Here is a 19,652-nt window from a genome sequence, read left to right as displayed (position 1 = left end):
TTCACTTGGCTTTGGACAGTGAAACAAGGCTGGCAGTTTCCAGACAGCTTCACTTTCTGTTTCTCATGCACTGGTACAATGCTGTATTTTTTAGGTTATAAACAATGCAGAGGAAAATTTAAATAAAAACTTTTAACTGAAAAAAATTAAATATCATGGAAATATTTTGAATGATACTAAGCTTTGTAACCTGCAATTCTGGGCTGAAATGACCTGATGGTTTCTCTTCAGATCCAGAAACATCATTTGAGTCTGACATTTAGCAGCAGTGAATTCCATAGGTTGGGCAATATCACCGCTATAACGATATTTCCTTTTATTGGACTTAGTTTAAATGCTCTGCTCTTCAAAAAGTATCCCATTGTGATTGGATCAGAATATTGGTCCATCTACGATTACTTGATGGAGTTAGAAAGCAGGACTGATCAATTTTTACTATGCCTTTCTTAATGTAATATCTAACAAGTTATTTAATATTCACATAAAGTGACATATACACCAGTAAATATTAAGTATTAACTCAAACAGCACAAAATAATTGGCTTTAAAGAAAAAGCAAAACATGCTGCTGTGGCACTGAGAGTCCATAATGGGGATTAGATGTTTGAATATTTTTTTATAACTCAAAAATGAGATCAGTCTAATATGGATTTCAGCATATGAGATAAAAATTCATCCATCACAGATTTTACAAGGATTTTTAACTTAAGAATTTACTGCATGTGCACAAAACCCACATTTACCTGACAGGCATTTAAAAGGAGTATAGCGGAGTGGTCACCCGCTCCTGCCCTGAGGGGTTTAAAACAGCCCTGGAGGAGGGCTGTGGAAGGGCAAGATGCCTGGGCTCATTGGGAGGAAGCAGGCTCAGCTGGAGCCACACCCCAATCAGGGCCCAGCTGGCCCTATAAGGGCTTGAGCCAGGAGCTCAAGCAGACAGAGTCTCTCTCTGACTGGAGAGGGAGACAGGCCTGGCTACTTAGGAACTCACCCAGGGGACCTAGAGGAAGGCAGGGCTGGGGACAGGCCTTAGGAGCTGGGAAGCCCTAGGCCAGCAACTCCCCAGGCTGCAGGGCCTAATTCTAGCCCACCTAGGTATTGGGCTTGCAGAGGGGCAGCCTGAGGGTGAGTAAAGGCAGCCAGTCCAAACCCCTTTGCCTATGATGAGTGGCTGATACTGCAGTCTGCCCCAGTGAACGGGGGCTAAATGGAGACTGGGCAGTAGCCAAAACTAAGGCAAAGTGGGGATAGTGGGTGGGGGTCCCCCTGGTGGGGAAACCCAGAGAAAGTGGGGTACTGCCAGGGGGGCAGCACCCAAGACAAGGGCACTGGGGTCCTGTGAGGAACACGGGGGCCAACGGCAAGTGGATCACCACCCTGCAGAGGGCGCTCCTGGGTTGAAGAGCTAATTCCTGAGGAGAACCAGCAGGAGGTGCCGCAGGGGTTCGTCTGCTCCTCTACACGTGGTGGAGAATGAGGGCAGTGTGGTCCGCCCCGACACAAGGGGCTAGAGAGGACAGCGGGACTATTGCCTGGACATTGAGAAGGTGGAGAAACTGAAGCAGGGGATGATGGACTCCGGATATGCTGGGGTTTATTATGCAGAAGCCCCAGGTACCATTCCTGGGTGGGACCCGGGGGCAACGACCCGGCGGAAGGGGGCCAAAGAGCTGCTGGGATTACGGGAGATCCAACAGGAACTGTGGGAGGTGCTATGGGCCCTCCAAGAACAAGTCGGCCAGCTGGTGGAAGAACAGTGGGCCCTGCAGAAACTCCTTGGGAAGGAGTTAGCAAGAAAACGCGGAGGGTATAGGCAGTGGACCGCCAGGGCTAGGAGGCCGGTGACAGAGCGTCAGGCTTGCTACGCCTGTGACAGGATAGGACATATAAGATGGGACTGTCCCTACGGGGTTGGAGGCAGGATGCCTCGCCCCGAATAGGGAAAGCGGCAAGTCCCTCAAGCTGGTCACGGGGTAAGGGAACCCAGGCGGTGGAAGATATGTTGGGCCTATGGGTGGGAAGGCCACCTGTGGTTGGCATGCCCAGGCCCGAGGCAGAGGGTCCAGGTCAGCCCCGGCAAGGGGGTGGGACCTTGGAGGGATCCTGAAAGGCCCATGACAGCCAAGAAGCGGCAAGTCTGCTGGGGCTGCCAGAAACTGGGCCATATAAGGAGGCACTGCCCCCTTGGGGAAACTGAGGCGGGCCTGAAGGAGGTGCCTGGGGGCCTGGAGGATCCAAAACTAGAGGAGGTGGCGACTGGGACAGAGGGAACCCTGTGGGAGGGTGAGACCCAGAGTGTCACAGAGCCCATCGCAGAGAAGGAAACCCAGACCGAGTGGGGCTGGCAGGAGGCTGGGACCCAGACGGTAATGGAGAAGGGAACTGTGGGCACCCAGAACCTGAAGGAAGAGGGCCTGGGGAAGTCTGGCCTGTGTGTGCGGCTGGAAGCTGCAGAGCGGGCCCTCCGCGAGGCCGAAGCGAGCACTGTGGACCTCGCTAAAGAATATGCGGCCATTGTGGATGAGGAGGTCCGCTTGCGGAAGCAGCTGGAGGAGTCCAAAAAGAAGCGGGCGGCTTTGGAGGCACATGGGTGACTGGTCCAGGCCAGGAGACACCCCTACCCTCAGGGGTGGTGATCTTGAGGGGTGGGGTGTGTAGCTGGGTGGTCTCTTGCTCTGAGGGGTTTAAAACAGCCCTGGAGGAGGGCTGTGGAAGGGCAAGTTGCCTGGGCTCATTGGGAGGAAGCTGGCTTAGCTGGGGCCATGCCCCAATCAGGGCCCAGCTGGCCCTATAAAGGCTTGAGCCAGGAGTTCAAGCAGACAGAGTCTCTCTCTGACTGGAGAGGGAGACAGGCCTGGCTGCTTAGGAACTCACCCAGGGGATCTAGAGGAAGACGGGGGGGGGGAAAGGCCTTAGGAGCTGGGAAGCCCTGGGCCAGCAACTCCCCAGGCTGCAGGGCCTAGTTCTAGCCTACCTAGGTATTGGGCTTGCAGAGGGGCAGCCTGAGGGTGGGTAAAGGCAGCCAGTCCAAACCCCTCTGTCTATGATGAGTGGCTGATACTGCAGTCTGCCACAGTGAATGGGGGCTAGATGGAGACTGGGCAGTAGCCAAAACTGAGGCAAAGTGGGGATAGTGGGTGGGGGTCCCCCTGGGTGGGGAAACCCAGAGAAAGTGGGGGTACTGCCAGGGGGGCAGCACCCAAGACAAGGGCACCGGAGTCCTGCGAGGGACATGGGGGGGCGAGTGGGGGGAGGGGTAAACAGATCACTGGCCTGCAGAGGGCGCTCCTGAGTCGAAGAGCTAATTCCAGAGGACGACCAGCAGGAGGTGCTGCGGGGTGAGTCCGCTCCTCTACAAAGAGCCATTATAGTTTATCTGGTTGATTATTCTCAGACTAAAATCCCTACATAGGTCTTGCCTTTATGGCTCATATTGAGTCAAAAGGACCCATTAAACAGACTGTATTGTCAATGGTGCCTGCATTGTGCCAACAGACATAGGGCTTAATCCTGCAATCCTTACTTGAAGAGGAAAAAAAAAAAAGCTTATTGACTTTGAAGAAGAACTCTATGTAAGCTTGAAAGCTCTCACCAGCAGAAGTTGGTCCAATAAAAGGTATTACCTCACCCACCTAGTCTCTCTATTGACTTTAACAGGCATTTTGCCTGAGTAAGAAGTGGAGGTGGGATTGCTTTGCAGTTCTGTAATCGGATATATTGTCTCCTAAAAACTGTTATGTTAGCTCTTGATGCAAAAGGCTGTAACACATCTGAAGAAGTTATTACAGGCTAGCAAGTAACAATACACTTTTTAAGAAATACCTAATCACATTTTTCATCAAATTCTCCATCCTTAGAGAGAGGCTCTATCCAGCGATAACTAACCCACTGCCTGAATTATGTATCCTGAGTGGAGGAGGTGAAGGTTAACTGTCTCACGCTAAAGCCCCCAGCAAAAGGGACTATTAAGATTAGAACATTACATTTAAACAAAATTTTGTAACATTTTAAGTTACTAACCATTTGAACGTATCACCAGGCAGAGTAATAGGGAAATGCTGAGCAGTCAGAAGGCTCCAGAGGATTTCTAGTTCTTGGTAGAAACTCACCAGAAACTAAAGCTGACTTTCACTAAGGGTTTTGATCCAATGCCCATTGAAGCTAATGGCCATCTTCCAAATGATTTCCATGGGTGCTGTATCACGCCCTAAAAGCATCTATAGTATGTTAGTAATTACTTTGATGGCACCTATAGAATTGCTACACTCTACCACTGGGGTAACTAGCAAAGAAAATACTCTCCAGGTTTGTTCAAGAGATGGATCAAATCCAGAACCTTGAGGCCCAGGGAAAGCTTTAAGTTTTCAGATGGTTCAAACTTCTATGACTTTGGTTCTGTGGTCACACTCACAACAGGCAGGGGCCTCCTGGTTCTGGTTCAGATGTAGCTAAAACCCCCACAAGATTTCCAACATTTCTGAGCGAAATTTCCACAGGAACAACTCATGATATTTCATCACTACTGACTCCAAACACAAATCTTAGCCCAAACTCAGATTCTGCCTCAAATCTGAAACCCATACCTAATCAAGATCCAAACATCACCTCCTCTGATCATTTGTAGTTTATTTCACTCTCTTCTATATCACAAATAAAGTGAGTATAGCACAGACCCACCAGGCATATTGTTTGACTCAACACACAAAGCTAAGGTCACACGAATGCACACACAAATATAAACTTTCTCCACTGTTTCTAGTGCTACTAAGCTGGCCATCACATGTCCTAATATTGTCTCCCTTACCCCCCCCCCCTCCTTTCTGAGTTGTGAGGAGCCTCTTTTTTAATGCAAATAAGCCTCACTTGCTGCCATTCCTTAAGTCTGGATAAGCAAGAGAGGACATCCTACCCATCCTCTTTGCAGGACTTTTGCTTCCATAAGATCTAGTGAAGATTTAGATCAGAGTTACTTCAAATTCCCTAAGAATAGTAGCCAATTTCTAAGTTCACTGGCTGATTTACATACACCCAAGCTCTTCTTACATGACTATTATGGCGTTAGCTCCAGTGTATGAGGAGTTTCTGTCAAAAAAAAGTATCCTGGCTGATCCCCTAAAGTGTTTATACACCATCACATAACTGTTAGTTTTTTGTATCAGATCTCATACAATTCCCAGAAACAAAACCCTTATTAAAGTAGAGTTAAGGTTGAAAATACAGTATGTGTAAAAATAGCTTAAGAGAAAAGCCCTTAATAGAACACTGCTGTTCTAATTATCTTAAAGGCAGAAAAAAGAATCCCAGATATTTGTAAGCATGTAAATGCAGTGTTAAGGTACTCCAGAACAGTCCAAATTCTGTCCTTACATCCTGACAAACTACAGTGTATTTGGCTATGACAAGTATGATACCCACTAGAGCTGGCTGAAATTTTTTGACCAAAATGTTTTTTGTCCAAAAATGCAGATTCATGTTGATTTAACTTGATTGTTTTGATTGAAAACAAACAAACAAAATTTCCAAAAATACTGAAATGTTTCATTTCAGCCCTTTCAAAACAAAACCTTTTGGTTTTTCTATTAGAGATGACTTTTCATTTTGAAATTTTACCTTTATTTTATTTTTATAAAATTAAAAACATACAAACTGCTGGAAATGGGCGCAAAATGTTTTGTTTGATCTGAAATGATTCCTTCTACCTGAATTTTCATTTTGCTGAAAAATTTTAAAAGAATTTTGTTTCAGGTGAACTTGAAAAAATGACTAATTTTTTTTAATTTTTTTTTTGAATTGCCAGCAAACCAAACAATCCCTTATTCACACAGCTCTAAGTATCACTACTAGCAAATTAGTTAGAAGCCCTTACAGCTGGAGCTCTCTTAAATCCTGTATCATTTGACATTTCTCCTGTGGCCATCTTAAACAATGTCCATCTTAAACATACACTGCCTAGCAGAGTTTAAGGATTTCCTGGCTTTCAGATATTTATTTTAAAACCTACAACATTCCACTGAGGTTTTCCCCCCCTCGTGATAGGATGCAGGGGTATGGTGCAGAGGTAGGTTTAAGGAACCTTTACATTCCTCTGATCCTGGTGCTGTTCTAGTGCCAGGCCACTCTCCAGTACAAAAGAAGAGTAGCACAAATGCTGCTCTCATTTGTGCAGGCTGCCAGCAACTCTGCTGGCAGACCAAGATCACAGAGGAGTGGGGCTGCTCCTGCCAGCTAAGTCAAGTTTAGGATCTCTTTGCACTGCTGCAGTGGCAAAAAAATATATCCTCACAGAGGAGGATTGGGGTCTCAATGTTTCTGTTGTCTGTAACTGACACTGTACTGTAACTGTCCTGTGTCTACTGCACACTCTTTGACATTCGGCTCATGCAACATGCCTCAGACGTGACAACCAACATTCAGAAAACGAAAATGACAAACTCTGCAGCACATTTTGGAGACTTCAGAAAAGGACGTAATCCTGCAGTCTGTACTTAGGCAACTCTCCCCCATGAAGTCAATGGGAATTTTGCAGGAGTTAGCACTGCAGGATTTGGTCCCTCAACTTTTGAATTTGGAATGCTTCAATAAAATTAGAAGCACAAAGAGAAACAACAATACACTGAGATTTTATCTTCAACAACTTTACTAATTCTACAAAAAGAACAGGAGTACTTGTGGCACCTTAGAGACTAACAAATAAATTTGTTAGTCTTTAAGGTGCCACAAGTACTCCTGTTCTTTTTGCAGATACAGACTAACACAGCTGCTACTCTGAAACTAATTCTACAGCATTCCCTGTTTCCAGAACTAAGACAACGCTCAGCTCCTCTTAGGACAACAAAAGAAATAGTGAAAAATTTGTAGCAGGTTTTTACCTCTCTTGCATGGGTGGAAGTTGTATCCAGCTGTTAAACCTGGGATCATATCGACTGACAAAGTTTGTACTGTGTTTCCCTGTAAAGATAGATTATTTTGACACTCAACTGTTTATTTCATGTATTTAACATCACCATTTAGTATATTAAATATATTTCACATGTTGGCAGTTTTTATAAAGGGTCCCCTTTTTATAACAATGTATGAACTCAGCACATGTTGTTATTCAATAAATGGGGCACTACAGTATTTGAGCTAGCAAATATCAATGGTATAAATAAAAATGTAAAGAATATTCTTTCCTTCTGTAATAAGAACTTGGAAATTTGTATTTGAAAACAGAAGCCCTGGTATTTTCAAATCCACCATAAATAAAGTTCTCATGACACAACAGAAAATTATTGCTCAAGCTGGGGCTTCTTCATGGCATTTTATGACTAGAGGACTTTGTGGCAGTTTGAAAAACCACAGGAATAACATGTACTTTCCTTCCTTCCTTCCCACTTCATTTCTATTTGGAGCAAGGTGAAAAAGATTGTTTAAATAACCAGGAGCTACACAGATCATTAACATGTGTTGTGCAACCGCTACACTATTTTATTCTTATTCTACTACCCACCTTCAGTGTAAGTTAGCAGGAGTTATACATGTGCAGTGGGGGGAGAATATACTCTTAGACTCTTATTCCAAGTGTGTTAGCTAAAATGGGAAACATGAGCAACATAAGCCAGTTAACTAGCTTATCCCTGCTGTCAAACCCCAGAATTGTACGCATGCCTTCACGATATTAAGATTGCACCTTATTTTACATACAGATTGACATCAAAACAAGAAGACTGAAGCAAAAGAGTGTATTGCAATTTCTGTGTAACACCTGAGACTTCCGCACATGAGAGTCTCTGAAAAAGAAACCTTTGTTTATGTATGTGTGACTAAAAATTGAATTAGAGGCTCCAAAAGATAGTAGGATAACCCAACCGTATACATCACAGTTAAATAAATGATCAGAGGGTATTCTGCAAGGTGAATATTTGACATTGTCAAAGCATTTAAAGGATTGGTCCCCCTTGCCTCTTGTTTTGTACACAAACCCCAGGATACATTTATGAACATCAAACTCATAGATAAGAACAATGATCCAGCCACAGTTTTTAACTCTAATAATCTAAGAACGTGTTCTACAAGGATTTAGAGAAAGGCACATGTTGTCTTCTACTTCTGGAGGTAAATTTATCCTCTGTACTCTGTGTGAGCATGTTGCTTACAGGATGGGATGTGGTTGGTGACTGCTGAAAAGTGCAGTATTTTCTGCCAGATCCAGCATGTCCCTAAATCAGGATTGAGGCCCCGTTTTGCTGGGTACTACACAAATATATCTGAAAAGAGGGGGTGAGATTCTGCCCTGTTGAAGGCAATGGGAGTTCTGCCACTGACTTCAGTGAGGCCAGGATTTCACCATGGTCCCTTCCTCAAAGAGATTACAATCTGTAAAAACAATGAAGAGATGAAGGTTGAGGGCAACAGATACAACATACAAGAAAAGCAGTTGGGTTGGTAGTAAGCAGGCACACGTCATGTTAACTCCAGGTCTTTTTAAAAAATCTGTTTATATATTTATATTATAAAAAGTACATTTACAGAACAGTTCATGGGCAAGTACTGAATACAAGCTTGAATTCTGGGATGGTTCTAATGCTGCTATTGATACTACAAACCAAGATCTCAGAGTTTATTGTGTCCTCAGAACTCCTTGGTGGTATAACAGCTTTTTAACAGTTGTTACTCTACACGCCTCTGATTTTGTGGTCCTACACTTTATGCATTGGTGCTAGCACAGGAGTTTCCAAACTGCCCAGCACAACAGGCTTTAATGTGGATCCTCCAATCTATTCTTGGAATTCAGTTTGAAAGAAAATTGCATACACCAGTTCGCTTTGCCCGTCAGCTTGGAAGTGCATGTTAGGAAGTACTTCTCACTATGTAAAACTGTGAACTGCATTTGAAAATAAAGGGGCTGCTGTTCCTGTCCAGTGAAGTGAGCACAGCGGGAGTCAGATTAGGCAAATCTGTGCAAGGTGAATGGGAGGTGTAGCTTGTTCCCCCTCCCCCAAATCCTGCAAGAAAAACTTCTCCCTCAATTCTGCAGAGTCAGGACTCTGTGAAGCAGTGCTAGGAGTGTTGCCAGGGAGTAGCTGCATTCTGCAATGTACTCCCTTACAGATCCCACAGATATTCAGTGCTGCTCTTGGCAGCATTCACCCCCACAGGGTCCTGTTTGTGGCTGGTACTGCATAGCCATGAAAGGAGGCCACAAATGACAAAATGGCTCTCAGGCTGCCAGGATGGAGAAGGAGTCCAAAATATGTCCTGGAGGGTTCAGGTGCTCTCTCTGGAGGTTCCAAGTTGTATGGGGTTGGGAGCAGAGCTCCTCAAGTGTCTGCCAGTTTGGTGGCTCATACCCACTGCCACTACCCCTAGTTTCTCCCATCCCAATGGGAACCTCCATCCAATGAACATAGAAGCAGCAATGAAAGCCCAATTTTGATTCACATAAACAAAGAAACGAACAATGAATTCTCATTTACACTACACACCATTTACACTGCTCTGACAGGTCAGTTACATTCACACCCCTTTTGACCCCCCCCCTTACACTGCCAGAGTTGTATAAAAGGTCCTTAATGTAAATGATATTGGGCCTAGTGTGTGTAGTGATGACATCCTTTATTTAGTCTAAATAGAGTATAGAAGAAGTCCAGGAATAAGTGGACAATGTACAGTGGATGACATTTGTGTCCAATTTTTTGTAATGTATCAGATCCATCTTTATTGGGGTATATGTGTATAGTGATCACCAATATCAGTAGTGCTCCTGTCCCAGATCCATTCTGTTCACACATCACGTTTATCTGGTATTTACAGAGTTTGAAAAACTTGATCCTGTGAGCTCATTTCTTACATGGAAGTTGTTTTATTCCTAGGGGGAGTGTCTTCAACTCACAGAATGAACTTCAGGCTTTAGTAGTTGATTTAGATACCTTTGCACTTAAGATATTAAGAAGGATGGACTGGTGGACCATCTGGTCAGGAAAGCTGGGTTCAATTCCTGCCACTGCCACAGACTTCCTGTAGGACCTTGTTCAAATCACTTAAACCCAGTTTCTTCATCTGTAAAATGTGAATACTTATACTTCCTTTCTCAAACCTTTAGTCTGTCTTGACTACTTAACTGTAAACACTTTGGTGTAAGGTCTGTTTCTTACTATGTGTATGTACAGCGCCTAGCACAATGGAGCACCAAAAAACAGCCGGGGAGCCTGGAACTACCACAATACTAATAATAATTATAATGAAACAACATGTACAACAAGCTCCTGCTTAGAATACAGGAGATTCAACAACAGAGATGAAGGGTTTTTCTCTCAAGACATTTAGTGATGTTTTTAACTGCACCGGAAATATGCTTATAGAGTAGACTGGATTGTTTGTCTCAGATTTTAGGAAGTGAACAGATGTAACAATTTTCTATAATTTGGTTTAGTGCAGATGCTGAAATGGGGCATTCACAATAAAATATATGCAGTATATGTAATTTCAGCTGGATCTTCTGGTGTTTTAAAGTAAAAATGTGTACCTGCAAGCTGTTTTATGGTTTCTCAGTCATAATTATCTCTGTTACACAGACTGCTACAACTACAACTCGTTCTTCATGTGCAAGCTTTCTAACAATGTCTTGACAATTTTGTGAATTTTGCAAGGCACAGTGTTCTCCTTTTGCTTTGCTCAGAAGCCTGTTAAATTGTTTAATTTCTGTTTGCAGTAAATTTATGAAGTAATCAAATCAAAAGAAGGTAGCAGCAGATAATCTATATGGAAAACTCTTGTACAAGACTAGAAAAAGGACCAGTTTAAGAGTCTTGAGACTCTAGATAATTAACACATTAACAACTTTAGATGCAAGTGTCTGGTTAGACATTGGAAAGAGAGCATTCATTTACTGCAATAGCATTATTATATTATGAGTGGAAGGAAACTGGAAATGAGGGTTAAAATTCTTAACAGCTGCGGCCTGGTGCCTTCACTTGAAAGAGTCTGTTCTGATGCCTGTGGCATTTCCCAAGGGATGGGACCTGAGGAATAGTGGAGAAACTAAAGCTCCAGATATTTATTATGTCACTGGCTGGGACATAAGTGATCTTAACCAGTTCAATAACTCAATCAGGATCATTCACTGCCTACTGCATCACTTGATGTGATATATTAGAATCTGTGCATGCTCTCTTTTAATGTTGTGTACATACCATTCGGGTTCCACTGGTCTTCTCCTCCCAAAACGAACAAGAAATTTTCTACTTCCACAACACAGTGATGGGCACTATTATATGGCATAACTGCAAATAAAACAAAGTATTCTTTATCATTCTCTATCTTAGCACTCTGTTTATTTAAAAATATTTACTTTAGCAAAAGGTACAAAACATGACTCTACAAAATCTGGAACTGGATATGTTGGTAATGCATAGCTCTAAATATGTATGTGCAGTGAATTTGCAGCAGCCAAAATCCGATCGATTAACAATAATTTCACATAAGGGTATCCTGCAAATTACTGAAGAATAACCATGTTACATGGATTACGGTTACTAAGACTACCCCCACCTGTCCGACTGACATCTACGGGCATTCTAAAAATAAGAGACACACGAAAATGGACCAAGATGTCTGCTATTTCTCTGAAAATAAGACAGAAAATTCTAGGACACATTAAAAAAACCTCATCCCAGCTTTGTTCTGTTGGCAATGCTTCCACAGCAAGAGTCAGTGTGTTCAGGAGCTTTCTATTACACAGCAATGAACAAGCTGCATTTCCATACAGTTTTAAGTTTTTAAATTAAGGTCCTGCTGATTTAATGCTTTCTCCAAATGTATACGCTTAATTTCCTGTACAATGTCATTAGCAGCACAACCACACATTTTCTATTCATCTAATCAGGAAGCCCTTCATTAACAAAGATCAAAACTGTGATATTAGGTCTGCAATATCCTTTTTTGGGAGGTGTTTTTCGGATTGTTATTATAGGCCCTGGCTAAAACCATCAGACTATTTTTCTTTTCATTTCCATTTTCCACAGCAAGAGCTAAGGTACAAAAACAGACTGCTTATATACCATAATATGTACTGATCTGTGTTATACAGCACTATTGTAATATCATAAGGTAAATGTAAACTAACATGGTATTAGTTATTGTACCACATGCAGTAGTTTTGGCCCAGTGACACCAGTAGGAAAAATGATGTCCTTGTTCAGCTCATCATATGGGCACCTTAAATCTAGGTGAGGACAAATGGGGAGGTGATGTGCATGTACAGGCAGGGAACTTATTGCTTGACACGGATCAACAGAGCACTTAGGAAACCACTGCAGTGGGAAATCAATATGACTCAGGGCCAGCTCTTACTTTGTGCTCTTTTGCCAAAAAAAAAAAAAAAAAAGCAGCCTATCTCACACTTGGATTATTTTGGGTGATATATCTCTCATTTCATTTGTTTTATTATCTTTTATTTTTCTCAGAATGCAGTTGTGCAGTATAGCATATGCAAATAATAATAAGAAGAAATATGCATAGCTTTGTTATTTAGGACACATTTTCTTAAAGATCAAGTGGGCTCATTTAAGCTTCTTACTGAAGTTTTTGCAAGGCAATGATGAATAAGCAAGGTGCATTTTTAGTTTTTAGTAAAGGTCGAATATTATTTTCATAGTCTGTGCTCTTACAAGCCATATAAGTGAAGCAATTCTTAAATTACGCAGCCTGGTTTAGTGGAAATGCATTAATGAAGGTTATTTGCTACTGGTAAATTTTATACAACCATGAAGTAACTGGGACTAGACACTCTATAGGGATTTTTACTATATACAGGTTGCTAGCATGCTGAACGAATTTAAACACAAAAGGTTTTGATATCTTATTAGTCAATGCACAGTGTTTCTCCCAAATGCAAAATATTTTCCCCATTCTTTAAATCTCAGTCACTTTCCCCATTTTGTAAACCTTATCTTATAAACTGGACCTTAGCCATTTTTCATGTAGCTTGGGTTGCAAGATGAGATTGTACTCCATAGGACAATAGTATTTCTTTCTCTACATGCCAAAAGGGACTCTCCAGCCCCAGCAAGCAGAACCACCAACTAATACCTACACAGCTACTCTGTTAGTTTGTAAAATTAAGATCAAACTAATGACTTGTTTCCACAACCAAGTTCTCTCTTGTTCTCCTTTAGTCAATTCCTGAAAGATCTTGCATTTACCAAAAAACAAAATGCACACAATACATGATCCATAAATATTTGTTACCCTTTGTGTTTGCATTACTTTGTTTACTCCCCCACATTGGTACAAACAGAGAGGGTCAATAGAGGAAGAAATTATATTAAGTTTTTCAGCAACTGCCATGCACGTAAATGATCATGTATCCAAGAGTCCCATGCTTGTGAGGACAACTAAACCTTGAAAACTAAGGGTTTAATCCTGCTCCCACTGAACTAAATGGCAAAATTCTCACTGACTTAATTGGTGCAGGATTGGACTTTAATAGTCCAAACCTTTAGTTGTTGCTCAGGTAGAACTCCTAATAAAGTTAATGGGAAGTTTACCTAAGTAAGGGCTGCAGGATTGGGCCTTAAGAGAAGAGGTGACTATGACACAAGTCTACACTAGCTTTGCTTAGTTTCCTGTAACATTATAAGCAACATTTTGTGCTCAGGGCTACATGAATCTCGACTGTGATACTGTGCTCTGCAAGCTCTGAAGGAGGCAGAATATCAGTTAGTATCTAAGAGGACCTTCTTGCCCTGAAATTGCAATATCCCCAAAGCTACATTTTTAACATTAAGCATTTTCAGTGTCCTTCATAATTCTGAATTAGTTATGAATGAAAACTATGAGAATGCGCAAATTTTATAGCTCTAAAAATGCCTTTTAAAAGAGAAAAAAACCTCTAGTTCTAAAATGTAACTTTAAAAAAACAGGTGTCTTAGTTTTGCACACAGCCTAACTTTTCATACTATATAATCAAAACATATGGGTGGGACAAACCAAAAGCTAAATTCAGGCTCCAATAGCTTTGGTGGAATCTATTGATGCCATTCATGTTACAAGGGTGTAACTGGGGCAGAATTTGGCCCATCACATGGTCTGGCCATATAGACCAACACTCTCATTAATTTTCTATCTGTCCCTTTGGCTGCTGATTTATTTTAATGACATGAATCTCAGCCTCTCATTTTTAGATTTCAACTCAGGTGAACACCTGCCTGCCCCACGAAAAAGGTATTTGAAGAGAAGTTTGTATGCCATGCTCAAACACAGCCCAGTGTGAGTTTTTAGCGTGTCAGTCAGTGAGTTAGAGGGAAAGGGTAAAGAGAAGCTAATCAGGATGAAATGAGATTAAAGGCTGTCTAATTTTACAGCAACTGTGATCCATCAGCCACTGTGAAAGTGACAGTGGAAATGAATGATGGAGACAGACAGGTGGGGCTGTACATTTCACTGATTTATCCTCAAATGCACTGGGCCTTATTTTATTGAGTGAACATGACCGCATTTATCATGACTGTCATCTAAACCCACTTCCCTCCATTTAAAAAGGTCACTTTACTAGGAAGGAGTAGGATAGAGGCACTTTCAAAACAGATTTAAAATCTAATAACACATGTTTATAAAGCCCTGTGCAAGAATTCTCAACGTTATTAAACGAACTAGTAGAGTTAAAAGAAAGGGGGAAAGACCACTAAGTAAAAAAAGAGGAAGGGCCTTGGTTATTTGAGGAATGTGCTTAGATCCCGAGGTGATAAATGCCTTAAATACCCTAGACGGACAGACAGATACAGATTAGATAAAATAAGCAGACATCACCTCTTCCAATCCTCCCTCTCTTCAAAGCTCTTGGAGCCTAAGATCTATCAACTCAGGTTCCATTGGACCAAAAATGGAACCCAGGAGGCTCAGCTCGCCTGAAGGGTGAATGGCAACTTCTCAGGTAGTTAGGTACCAAACTTTTTAGAGCTTTTTAGGTCAAAACCAATACCTTGAATTATAACAGAAAATGACCAGGAAATCAGTGGAAATAATTGTGGAATGAGCTGCCTGCGAAACACCTCACTAACAAATGATCTGCTGCATTCTGCTTGAGCTGATGCTCCTGAATACTCTTCTGCTATAGTCCCAGGTAGAAGACATTCCAGTAATATACACATGTAGTAATGTGTCCCCTGCAGAACTCATTAGAGTAGGCCATATTTGAGATGACAAACGGCATAGATAACTGTAGCGATGCCTACATCCAAAAACAAATGCTACAACCTTATAGCTAAGGACTAATAGGGAAAAAAAAGCACTTCTTGGCCAATGCTGCTACATGGCTATCCAGAAGCAGTGGGGATCCAACAGCACACGCAGTCTGTGAACCTGTGTCACACGGGCATACTCCCCTGGTACACAGCTGGCCATGCTTTGCACTGCTCCCCCAATTCAGTTTTGTCATATTAAGTCTCAGCCAACTCTCTCTCATCCCAGGCACAATCTCTGATGGGCCCTAAAAACTACTCAGCTATGCAAAAACTCCTCTTACTCCTCCCACTCCAGATTCCCCTGGCTGGCTTGTCCTCATTTCAGCACCAACCAATGAGCCGGTCGAAAGAACACGAGTGGCATGCTCCACGTCGTGGGGACTACAATGGGGATCTTTCTTCCTGCTTCCACCAAAGGAGGAGAGCTGTGACAGACACACACACACACGCACATGCACATGCCTCCCTTGCTTTTATCCCTCGGCTACCAAGAGCTCAGACAGCACAGCCTGAATCTGAGCAATCTTATCTGCCAAAAATCCCCTCAGAAACTATACCTGACTCTGGTCTTTGATGTAAACAAATTAGATACGTAGCTTTTTCATGCCTAGAACAGTTTATCTGATTGGGATTTTTCAGGTGCTGTGAGGGAGGTAAAGAAACCTTTCTTCACCTACAGCACAGCCACAACATAGCATTTCAAAACTCTATATGCCCCAGTCACGCTTGTCATCTGTTGTAGGTCATCAGTATACCATCATAACCTGTGAAGATGAAGTAGGGCAAGAAAGTATTTTAATGGTCACTCTGTCAATAAGAGAGGACAAAAGGAGAGGATAATGCCTTTCAGAACATCAATATTGTGGTCTATGGGCTGGACAATATTCATTTCCTGTGTAACCTGAATCCAGATAGTTCCATCAGCCTTGGGGAAGCAGACCAATAAAGTAGATCCTTTAGTCCAACAGATCAGGTACCTGCAAACTCAAAAACGCAGGGGACTGTGGTTATCTCATCCCCCTGACCTCCAAATCTACCCCCAAAACAAGATCCAGAGTACAGCTGGTTGAATTATTTGTTGTGAATAAATTACCAGATATGGTTAACCTTTTCTTCTGTTCACAGATTATTTACATAAAGACGGTTTTTACTAATTTATTTGCTATTTGTTTTTATTCAACAAAGAGTTTATAAAAATAAATGCCAACCTAGGAGTTTTTGGTGAACTGTTGACTTTGAATGTTAACTATTTATTATTTGTGGTGCATGACTGATCATGTAAAGCACCTGGTGTGAAATTCTAGCCCCAATGAAGTCTGAAGTCAATAAGAGTTTTTCCATTGACTTCAATGGAAATACTTTGGTATTTTCTGATCATCATCAGATGAATGAAACTTCAACCAGGAGAATAATGAATGACAAACAGTGAATAACAAAGACCTTCGTTCTCATGTAGGTGTGGTCGAACTGATCAGCTATTTCAAATTTGAGCAAATATTTGTGAACTCTGTTTTTCCAATATTAGAGCAGCTCCAATATAGAGTGTGGATGAGCTGAGCCAGAAACCACTTGGGGCAGTCCAATACTATCACACCAGGTCCTAAATTGATCAAGACAAGTCCCTATTCCCACAGATGTTGAAGTCACCCACTAGAGCAGACTCCAGCAACATAGCGGGGAATAGCTCTATCAGCTCAGCTAATGACTCAGGAGTCCCTCTGCTACTTGGTGACCTCTACATCATCACCAGCCCTATCTTAACTCCATTATAACATTCACACACAAGATGGACACACGCTATTAAATCTACATTGGGGTAGAGGTCCTCATTCAATTGAGGTTGGAAGTAACCAACATAACTTCACCTCTCAACACGTCCCCTCAATTCAATCTAAACTGAATATCAAGTAGGTGGCATCTGGGCAAATAAAAGTCATAGGAGTCACCCAACGCATATTATATATGTTTTCTATTTAGTAACATACTCTATTTTAATGAAAATATAAACAACAGTCAGCATTTAAAAGTAAGTTACTAACGGTTGTTAATTATTTTGTTTCTCTTTTTGGAATAATACTAGCAAGATTTGTCCAGCATGGTTCTCAGTTTAAAAAAATCTCCACTGGTTAAATTTTTCAAAAGTGCATGTCTAAAATAAACACCTAAATCCAATTTAAGCACCTAGACAGGCGATTTGATTTTCAAAGGTATCAAGCACCTATAGCTCCCACCGAAATCAAGTACTTTAAAGTGCTTTGAATGTGAGTTCTTCAGGGCAGAGACCTGTCTTGTTACATGGGTGAAATTTACCCCTGTGCAGAAAGCGTTAGTGGAAACTTAAGTGGTGTTAAGCCTTGTGCTGTCCGTTTTACCCATATATTTGTAAAGGTCCTAGCATACTTTTGGGCCCTACATAAATAATAAAATTAAGTTATTCACCTGGACTTACATCTGCAGTGCCCAGATACAGCAGGACGATGCTGAGTTTACATTCTAGTACTTACTGGCTCCCTGCATCTATATGCTGACATTATTGTAATTGTGTACTGCTCAGAAAGCACCCGTGGACTTCTCTTTGCACTCCTTAAAGAGATTTTGTTCAGTGCAGCCAAACTGCCACTACATTTTCTGAGATGCAAAGTCTATAGAAATGTGCCAATCTTATTGTTATGAAGTACAGTAGTGAGATTTAATGTACATTATTATGGGAATGTTAATAGTGACTCTTTTGGGACCCATGAATATTTTCTCATGTTGTTTTTCTTTACTTACACACGCCACCTGGTGTCACTGCCAAAATCTCTTTACTGAGTCCACACCAGCTAGAGGCCGACAGTTCATCAGGCAACATTTTGTCCACAACAGTGAACTATGCAATATTACATCAGTGATGTTTTGTCCCCGATAGCATATACTGTATACACACTCAGGCCTGGATTTATGATCTCTAAATTAGAGCCCAACATATATTACTAGGGATGACATCTCGTCACAACTAATAGTCTTATGATGAAACACTCATGCGCGACATTTTGCACAATAAAATCTCATCACAGAAGAAATGATGAATGGACCCTGACGAGATGAAGCCACAGCAAAACCACCAGAGCTCCAGAAAGAAATACCGTGCCATCCCATGAGAGGCTGCTGGATCCTTAAAGATAGCTATTTGAGGACAAACATTCCCTCTTCTAGTGGCACTGAATCAAAAGAAGACCCCCCACACACCCATGACAAGCAATTGATGCCCAATTGCTTGCTCTCAGTAGATCTCTTTTCTGTGTCTGTTCTTGACTCCATCTCTGCCTGAGAATAAGATTCACTGACTTCAATGATCACCATGCTGTTCCCTGAAGCAAACCTTTCCGACCCAAACCAACCACAAACTCTATCTTGTGGCTTCCCAGCAATCTCAGATCCCTATCAGATACTCTCCCAGCCCCATAGTGATTAAAAAGTTTCCACCCAAAGGCTTATCTAACAGTCTTCTTTCATTGAGTCCCCGTTTCCCACAAGGCTTTGTCTTTCATTTGCTTAACTTTCAATCCTGTAGCTTCAAACCCTGATCTCTACTTACCTCCTGGTTCCTAGTAACAAGTTTTCTCCAGAAGACCCCAGTGCTGCTATTTCTCCCATCAGCACTGAAATCTTTCTAGGGGAGGCCAAAAATGGGACTTTTGCACTAAGCAGGATCTTCATGGGGATGGCAGGTGCCAGAACTCCATCATATAGTGAAAGCATATTTTGAGAGTGGTCCTTATAAAGATATATTACAGTATTCTTCAGTTATGTTCCAAAATACAACTTTTATAATTGTGTTGCTATGAAGTTTTGGACTATTACTGCTGAATACTGTAGTATTTTTAATAAAAGGGAATCTTCGAGCAGGGCTCTACTCCACCAGCAGCAGAAACACAGCAGAGGCGAAAGGAAGAAGCCCAGTGATGGCTTACTTTCTCCCCCAGTAAAGGTACACCATGGAAGGAAGCCTGATGCAATTTCTGAGTGTCCAAAACTCCCAGTGTGATTAAGAACACTGAGTGGGCCCATGGATGTGCATTTACTGACATAGTTACTCCAATGTGCCCATATTGCCTAAGTATTGTTTGAGTTGTGAGGGTCCCTGACCGTGGAAAGTCCATCAAGGCAAATTTCAGTGGCACAAGATGGCCACAAGTTTTCTCTTGTGGGCAGCTCACATGCAGTCAACACAGTCCCCAATGGGAGCAGTGCTGGCTGAGAAGATGCTGTGGCCAAAGCATCCAGATGATTCACTGATTTATCACATCTCTACTGCAGTCTTTACAGTTGGGGCTCCTAGAGATACCATGGCATGTAAAAGGATGGTCTGCCCTGTTAAAGACCACGGGCCTAGGGCCAGCCAGACCTATTAATTAATCTGGCACATCTGAGGAAGAGGACAGATGTTTC

At 42.1% G+C, this 19,652-nt stretch overlaps 1 protein-coding gene across 1 annotated transcript in view; it reads right to left on the bottom strand.

Annotated features, from left to right (window-relative positions):
• KLHL14 (kelch like family member 14) overlaps positions 1 to 19,652 on the bottom strand; it is a 77,865-nt gene that overhangs the window by 14,235 nt on the left and 43,978 nt on the right. Inside the window, exons 3-4 of the mRNA XM_054018209.1 lie at positions 11,172 to 11,261; positions 6,870 to 6,948 (exon numbers count right to left, since the gene is read on the bottom strand). Coding sequence (XP_053874184.1) covers positions 6,870 to 6,948; positions 11,172 to 11,261 — 169 coding nt within the window. The remainder of the gene's footprint in view (positions 1 to 6,869; positions 6,949 to 11,171; positions 11,262 to 19,652) is intronic.

Source organism: Malaclemys terrapin, chromosome 2 (genome assembly GCF_027887155.1).
Source record: "Malaclemys terrapin pileata isolate rMalTer1 chromosome 2, rMalTer1.hap1, whole genome shotgun sequence".
Lineage (NCBI taxonomy): Eukaryota > Metazoa > Chordata > Testudines > Emydidae > Malaclemys > Malaclemys terrapin.
Note: the sequence above shows the minus strand (reverse complement) of the source record. Positions and strands in the feature narration are given on the sequence as shown.